Raw genomic sequence first — 10481 nt, forward strand, 5'->3', positions numbered from 1 at the left:
CACACACACACACGCAAATACACACACACACATGCACAAAAACACTTGCACACGCAAACACATGCATACTGTACGTACACATACACGTGCAGACTGTACACACCCACATGCATACTGCACGCACACACACACACACACACACACACACACACACACTCAACAAAGGCATGAGGCACAGTGCAGTTGTGTGTTATGCTGTGTACTGTATGTACGCTATGCTGTGTTATATTGTGCTGTGTTCTCAGATGGAGCTGTGTTCAGAGAGGGCTGTGTGTTCTCTCAGAGAGAGAGCTGTGTGTTCAGAGAGCTGTGTTCAGAGAGTGATGTGTGTTCAGAGAGAGCTGTGTGTTCAGAGAGCTGTGTTCAGAGAGAGCTGGGTTCAGAGAGCTGTGTGCTCAGAGAGAGCTGTGTTCAGAGAGAGCTGTGCTCAGAGAGAGCTGTGTGTTCAGAGAGAGCTGTGTGCTTAGAGAGAGCTGTGTGTTCAGAGAGAGCTGTGTGCTTAGAGAGAGCTGTGTGTTCAGAGAGCTGTGTGTTCAGAGAGAGCTGTGTGTTCAGTGAGAGATGTGTGTTCAGAGAGCTGTGCTCAGAGAGAGAGCTGTGCTCAGAGAGAGCTGTGTGTTCAGAGAGCTGTGTGCTTAGAGAGAGCTGTGTGCTCAGAGAGAGCTGTGTGTTCAGTGAGCTGTGTGCTCAGAGAGAGCTGTGTTCAGAGAGAGCTGTGTGTTCAGAGAGAGCTGTGTGTTCAGAGAAAGATGTGTTCAGAGAGAGCTGTGTGTTCAGAGAGAGCTGTGTTCAGAGAGAGCTGTGTGCTCAGAGAGCTGTGTGTTCAGAGAGAGCTGTGTGTTCAGAGAGAGATGTGTGTTCAGAGAGATGTGTTCAGAGAGAGCTGTGTGTTCAGAGAGAGCTGTGCTCAGAGAGAGCTGTGTGTTCAGAGAGAGATGTGTGTTCAGAGAGAGCTGTGCTCAGAGAGAGCTGTGTGTTCAGAGAGAGCTGTGCTCAGAGAGAGCTGTGTGTTCAGAGAGAGCTGTGCTCAGAGAGAGCTGTGTGTTCAGAGAGAGCTGTGCTCAGAGAGAGCTGTGTGTTCAGAGAGAGCTGTGCTCAGAGAGAGCTGTGTGTTCAGAGAGAGCTGTGCTCAGTCAGACTGGAGAGAGAGAGTTCTGATCTGCCTGCCAGAGAACTAACCCTGACCCCTGACCCTACACAGAGAACTAACCATGACCCCTGACCCTGCACAGAGAACTAACCCTGACCCCTGACCCTGCACAGAGAACTAACCCTGACCCCTGATCCTGCACAGAGAACTAACCCTGACCCCTGACCCTGCACAAAGAACTAACCCTGACCCCTGACCCTGCACAGAGAACTAACCCTGACCCCTGACCCTGCACAAAGAACTAACCCTGACCCCTGACCCTGCCAGAGAACTAACCCTGACCCCTGACCCTGCACAGAGAACTAACCCTGACCCCTGACCCTGCACAGAGAACTAACCCTGACCCCTGACCCTGCACAAAGAACTAACCCTGACCCCTGACCCTGCACAGAGAACTAACCCTGACCCCTGACCCTGCACAGAGAACTAACCCTGACCCCTGACCCTGCCAGAGAACTAACCCTGACCCCTGACCCTGCACAGAGAACTAACCCTGACCCCTGACCCTGCACAGAGAACTAACACAGAGGACGTGTGCTTTGCTAGCGTAACATTTATTAACTCACCGACACAAACGTGTGGGTCTGTCTTGTGCTCTGGATGTATAAATGACCAGCCGTCCTGGACAAGGTGATTTCTCATCAAAAGCTTGATTGAAAGTGCATTACAAAAGCCCTGTATATCAAACGGATTAACACTATATTATATCATACTTTCTTTATACTGAACCTCATATAAAAAACAAAAACGTTTTCTCTTTTCAAAACGAACAGAAACACGTGTTAACATGGTGTACAGAACTCCCACACCCAAAGTGCTTTTGAGAGAGATGGTGGGAGTGGTCCTCATCTGAGTAGTCATGTCAGTGAAGGTTTATAAATAACAGTCTTTGGTGTCAGTTCAACTCCTCAGCGTCCAGCATGGAGTCCGCAGGGCCGTGACAACAACCACACCTTCCCTTTTACATACATTTTGTGCTTGATATAACAAAACAAAAAACTGAATTCCGTCTTGTCCACATCCACTGCTCCTAAACATGTCTCCTATGGTACTGTATATGACTTGTTATATGGAAAATAGTTTTGTATCAGCAATAGCATTTATTTGTTTTATACTTGAGTTCAAGATAACCTAATGAAAGCCAGCTTGGTTCAGTGGCGCTGTGGCCCTTGGCTCCGGCTGGCCCTGGTAGCTGATTGGCTGTGTGTTTGGAGAGCCCTGTTTCTCTACTGCTCGCTCTAGCGCTGCCTGTTTCCTGGGTGGAGGTGAGAAAACGCTGCTTCAGGTATTTTTCTGGGTCCCCGGCCAATTCTAAAGGTTTAAAGTGGGCGATTATGCGGAGGGGCGTGGAGAGGAGCTACTGTTTTAGACCGGAGACGATCCCTGAGCCAGCCGGGGAGAGCAGACGCGGGCCCACCCCCTGCAAGCCGCAGCCTTCCACTTCCTGTTCTGGAATGTTCTGAGGGGTGAGATGGAACTCTGAGCATTCCAGAAGGCGCTGCTCAACATTCCGCTGAGCAGGGCACGGCCGGGTCAGGTGCTCTGCTGTCGGACCCGAGGCCGGGTACAGTAGCTGTGCTCCAGGTAGGGGTCTGTGGGGGAAGGGGGGGGGGGTCAGGGCTGATCCACAGCTCAGCAGAGCCACCAGCAGATGATCCCAGACAAGCAACCGTATAAAAGCCAGTCCTCAGAGCTCAGAGCATCCATTCAGTCAACAGAAGAGACTCCTCCTCTGGGGTCGTGGCTCTAGTGAGCTCTAGTGACAGAGGCTGAGGTCCTTCCTGACGGAGCACTTCTTGCACTGAACCACGCAGCACCAGTGGAACCGGCACAGGCAGTTCTCCTCGAACACCAGCGTCTCCTGCCGGTGGCCGCGCTCGCAGCACAGCAGGTCGCAGCCGCTGACGTCCATGGCCGTGCTGTTGCACATGCGCCCCCGCGTGCCCAGGGAGCCCGTCTTGCGGTTGGGCAGGCAGAAGTCGGGCGACTCGGCGGAGTAGATGAGGTCCTGCTTGTCCGGGGGTTTGATGTTCTGGCCCACGGGGAGCAGCGTCTTGCCGTCGTTGCCGCCCATCACCTTGGAGGCGCCGTTGAAGCGCTCCAGCAGCCGGTCGCCCACCTCGCGGAAGGGAGGCATCTTCCTCCAGCAGGTCCTCAGGGTGCAGGAGCCCGACAGACCGTGGCACTTACACTCCGTACGCATGTAGTTCTTCACCGCCTGGTGGACCACACACACACACACACACACACACACACACACACACACACACACACACACACACACACACACACACACACACACAGATAGATGGTGAGATAAAAACAGACGCTATTCAGAAGGAATGTATCCCCTCCCCTCCTCACGCCCCGACCTGGCTTCAGGCCCCTACCTGAACACAGCCCTGACACCACCACTAACCTCTACCTGAACACACCCCTAACACCACCACTAACCTCTACCTGAACACACGCCTAACACCACCACTAACCTCGACCTGAACACACCCCTAACACTATTAGTAACCTCTACCTGAACACACACCTGACACTAACCTCTACCTGAACACACCCCTAACACTATTAGTAACCTCTACCTGAACACACACCTGACACTAACCTCTACCTGAACACACCCCTAACACAACCACTAACCAATACCTGAACACACGCCTAACACCACCACTAACCTCTACCTGAACACACCCCTAACACTATTAGTAACCTCTACCTGAACACACCCCTAACCAATACCTGAACACACCCCTACCACTAACCTCTATCTGAACACACCCCTAACACTACAACTAACCTCTACCTGAACACACCCCTACCACTAACCTCTACCTGAACACACCCCTAACACTACCACTAACCTCTACCTGAACACACCCCTAACACCACCACTAACCAATACCTGAACACACCCCTACCACTAACCTCTACCTGAACACACGCCTAACACCACCACTAACCTCTACCTGAACACACGCCTAACACCACCACCAACCTCTACCTGAACACACCCCTAACACCACCACTAACCTCTACCTGAACACACCCCTACCACCACTTACCTCTACCTGAACACACCCCTAACACCACCACTAACCAATAACCCCTAACCCTAACACCCCTAACACCACCACTAACCTCTTCCTGAACACACCCCTAACAGTACCCTCTACCTGAACACACCCCTACCACCACTTACCTCTACCTGAACACACCCCTAACACTAACCTATACCTTAACACACCCCTAACACTATCACTAACCTCTACCTGAACACACCCCTAACACCACCACCAACCTCTACCTGAACACACCCCTAACACCACCAATAACCTCTACCTGAACACACCCCTAACACCACCACTAACCTTTACCTGAGCACACCCCTAATACTACCACTAACCTCTACCTTAATCTATACCCTACTACACACTACAACACACCATCTATATATCCTACTACACACTACAACACACCATCTATATATCCTTCTACACACTACAACACACCATCTATATCCTACTAAACACTACAACACACCATCTATATATCCTACTACACACTACAACACACCATCTATATCCTACTACACACTACAACACACCATCTATATCCTACTACACACTACAACACAACATATATATCCTACTTCACACTACAACACACCATCTATATCCTACTACACACTACAACACACCATCTATATATCCTACTACACACTACAACACACCATCTATATATCCTACTACACACTACAACACACCATCTATATCCTACTACACACTACAACACACCATCTATATCCTACTACACACTACAACTCACCATCTATATCCTACTACACACTACAACACACCATCTATATCCTACTACACACTACAATACATCATCTATATCCTACTACACACTACAACACACCATCTATATCCTACTACACACTACAACACAACATCTATATCCTACTACACACTACAATACACCATCTATATCCTACTACACACTACAACACACCATTATATCCTACTAGACACTACAACACACCATCTATATCCTACTACAATACACACTACAACACACCATCTATAGTATATCCTACTTCACACTACAACACACCATCTATAGTATATCCTACTTCACACTACAACACACCATCTATATCCTACTACACACTACAACACACCATCTATATCCTACTACACACTACAACACACCATCTATATCCTACTACACACTACAACACACCATCTATATATCCTACTACACACTACAACACACCATCTATATCCTACTACACACTACAACACACCATCTATATCCTACTACACACTACAACACACCATCTATATCCTACTACACACTACAACACACCATCTATATCCTACTACACACTACAACACACCATCTATATCCTACTACACACTACAACACACCATCTATATCCTACTACACACTACAATACACCATCTATATCCTACTACAGTACACACTACAACACACCATCTATATCCTACTACACACTACAACACACCATCTATATCCTACTACACACTACAACACACCATCTATATCCTACTAAACACTACAACACACCATCTATATCCTACTAAACACTACAACACACCATCTATATATCCTACTACACACTACAACACACCATCTATATATCCTACTACACACTACAACACACCATCTATATCCTACTACACACTACAACTCACCATCTATATCCTACTACACACTACAACACACCATCTATATCCTACTACACACTACAACTCACCATCTATATCCTACTACACACTACAACACACCATCTATATCCTACTACACACTACAACACACCATCTATATATCCTACTACACACTACAACACACCATCTATATCCTACTACACACTACAACACACCATCTATATCCTACTACACACTACAACACACCATCTATATCCTACTACACACTACAACACACCATCTATATCCTACTACACACTACAACACACCATCTATATCCTACTACACACTACAACACACCATCTATATCCTACTACACACTACAATACACCATCTATATCCTACTACAGTACACACTACAACACACCATCTATATCCTACTACACACTACAACACACCATCTATATCCTACTACACACTACAACACACCATCTATATCCTACTAAACACTACAACACACCATCTATATCCTACTAAACACTACAACACACCATCTATATATCCTACTACACACTACAACACACCATCTATATATCCTACTACACACTACAACACACCATCTATATCCTACTACACACTACAACTCACCATCTATATCCTACTACACACTACAACACACCATCTATATCCTACTACACACTACAACTCACCATCTATATCCTACTACACACTACAACTCACCATCTATATCCTACTACACACTACAACACACCATCTATATATCCTACTACACACTACAACACACCATCTATATCCTACTACACACTACAACTCACCATCTATATCCTACTACACACTACAACACAACATATATATCCTACTACACACTACAACACACCATCTATATCCTACTACACACTACAACACACCATCTATATCCTACTACACACTACAACACACCATCTATATCCTACTACACACTACAATACATCATCTATATCTTACTACACACTACAACACACCATCTATATCCTACTAAACACTACAACACACCATCTATATATCCTACTACACACTACAACACACCATCTATATATCCTACTACACACTACAACACACCATCTATATCCTACTACACACTACAACTCACCATCTATATCCTACTACACACTACAACACACCATCTATATCCTACTACACACTACAACTCACCATCTATATCCTACTACACACTACAACTCACCATCTATATCCTACTACACACTACAACACACCATCTATATATCCTACTACACACTACAACACACCATCTATATCCTACTACACACTACAACTCACCATCTATATCCTACTACACACTACAACACAACATATATATCCTACTACACACTACAACACACCATCTATATCCTACTACACACTACAACACACCATCTATATCCTACTACACACTACAACACACCATCTATATCCTACTACACACTACAATACATCATCTATATCTTACTACACACTACAACACACCATCTATATCCTACTACACACTACAACACACCATCTATATCCTACTACACACTACAATACATCATCTATATCCTACTACACACTACAACACACCATCTAAATCCTACTACACACTACAACACACCATCTATATCCTACTACACACTACAACACACCATCTATATCCTACTACACACTACAATACATCATCTATATCCTACTTCACACTACAACACACCATCTATATCCTACTACACACTACAACACACCATCTATATCCTACTAAACACTACAACACATCATCTATATCCTACTACAATACACACTACAATACATCATCTATATCCTACTACACACTACAATACATCTTCTATATCCTACTACACACTACAACACACCATTATATCCTACTACACACTACAACACACTATCTATATCCTACTACACACTACAACACACCATCTATATCCTACTAAACACTACAACTCACCATCTATATCCTACTACACACTACAACACACCATCTATATCCTACTACACACTACAACACACCATCTATATCCTACTACACACTACAATACATCATCTATATCCTACTACACACTACAACACACCATCTATATCCTACTACACACTACAACACACCATCTATATCCTACTACACACTACAACACACCATCTATATCCTACTACACACTACAACACACCATCTATATCCTACTACACACTACAACACACCATCTATATCCTACTACACACTACAACACACCATCTATATCCTACTACACACTACAATACACCATCTATATCCTACTACAGTACACACTACAACACACCATCTATATCCTACTACACACTACAACACACCATCTATATCCTACTACACACTACAACACACCATCTATATCCTACTAAACACTACAACACACCATCTATATCCTACTAAACACTACAACACACCATCTATATATCCTACTACACACTACAACACACCATCTATATATCCTACTACACACTACAACACACCATCTATATCCTACTACACACTACAACTCACCATCTATATCCTACTACACACTACAACACACCATCTATATCCTACTACACACTACAACTCACCATCTATATCCTACTACACACTACAACTCACCATCTATATCCTACTACACACTACAACACACCATCTATATATCCTACTACACACTACAACACACCATCTATATCCTACTACACACTACAACTCACCATCTATATCCTACTACACACTACAACACAACATATATATCCTACTACACACTACAACACACCATCTATATCCTACTACACACTACAACACACCATCTATATCCTACTACACACTACAACACACCATCTATATCCTACTACACACTACAATACATCATCTATATCTTACTACACACTACAACACACCATCTATATCCTACTACACACTACAACACACCATCTATATCCTACTACACACTACAATACATCATCTATATCCTACTACACACTACAACACACCATCTAAATCCTACTACACACTACAACACACCATCTATATCCTACTACACACTACAACACACCATCTATATCCTACTACACACTACAATACATCATCTATATCCTACTTCACACTACAACACACCATCTATATCCTACTACACACTACAACACACCATCTATATCCTACTAAACACTACAACACATCATCTATATCCTACTACAATACACACTACAATACATCATCTATATCCTACTACACACTACAATACATCTTCTATATCCTACTACACACTACAACACACCATTATATCCTACTACACACTACAACACACTATCTATATCCTACTACACACTACAACACACCATCTATATCCTACTAAACACTACAACTCACCATCTATATCCTACTACACACTACAACACACCATCTATATCCTACTACACACTACAACACACCATCTATATCCTACTACACACTACAATACATCATCTATATCCTACTACACACTACAACACACCATCTATATCCTACTACACACTACAACACACCATCTATATCCTACTACACACTACAACACACCATCTATATCCTACTAAACACTACAACACACCATCTATATCCTACTACACACTACAAGACATCATCTATATCCTACTACACACTACAATACATCATCTATATCCTACTACACACTACAATACATCATCTATATCCTACTACACACTACAACACACCATCTATATCCTACTACACACTACAACACACCATTATATCCTACTACACACTACAACACACCATCTATATCCTACTACACACTACAACACACCATCTATATCCTACTACACACTACAATACATCATCTATATCCTACTACACACTACAACACACCATCTATATCCTACTACACACTACAATACATCATATATATCCTACTACACACTACAACACACCATCTATATCCTACTACACACTACAATACATCATCTATATCCTACTACACACTACAACACACCATCTATATCCTACTACACACTACAATACATCATCTATATCCTACTACACACTACAACACACCATCTATATCCTACTAAACACTACAACACACCATCTATATCCTACTACAATACACACTACAACACACCATCTATATCCTACTACAATACACACTACAACACACTATCTATATCCTACTACACACTACAACACACCATCTATATCCTACTACACACTACAACACACCATCTATATCCTACTACACACTACAACACACTCTCTATATCCTACTACAATACACACTACAACACACCATCTATATCCTACTAAACACTACAACACACCATCTATATCCTACTACAATACACACTACAACACACTATCTATATCCTACTACACACTACAACACACCATCTATATCCTACTACACACTACAACACACCATCTATATCCTACTACACACTACAATACACCATCTATATCCTACTACAATACACACTACAACACACCATCTATATCCTACTACACACTACAACACACCATCTATATCCTATTACACACTACAATACATCATCTATATCCTACTACACACTACAACACACCATCTATATCCTACTACACACTACAAGACACCATCTATAGTATA

The 10481-nt window shown here is 43.5% G+C and overlaps 1 protein-coding gene across 1 annotated transcript in view; it reads right to left on the reverse strand.

Annotated features, from left to right (window-relative positions):
* Positions 1-2906: 2906 nt before the first annotated feature.
* Positions 2907-10481, reverse strand: part of wnt6b (wingless-type MMTV integration site family, member 6b) — a gene marked incomplete at both ends in the record, with an annotated part of 33100 nt that continues 25525 nt past the window's right edge. The window contains one exon of the mRNA XM_084442806.1: positions 2907-3368. Coding sequence (XP_084298932.1) covers positions 2907-3368 — 462 coding nt within the window. The remainder of the gene's footprint in view (positions 3369-10481) is intronic.

This window comes from Borostomias antarcticus, assembly GCF_949987555.1.
Source record: "Borostomias antarcticus genome assembly, chromosome: 9".
NCBI classification, from domain to species: Eukaryota; Metazoa; Chordata; class Actinopteri; order Stomiiformes; family Stomiidae; genus Borostomias; species Borostomias antarcticus.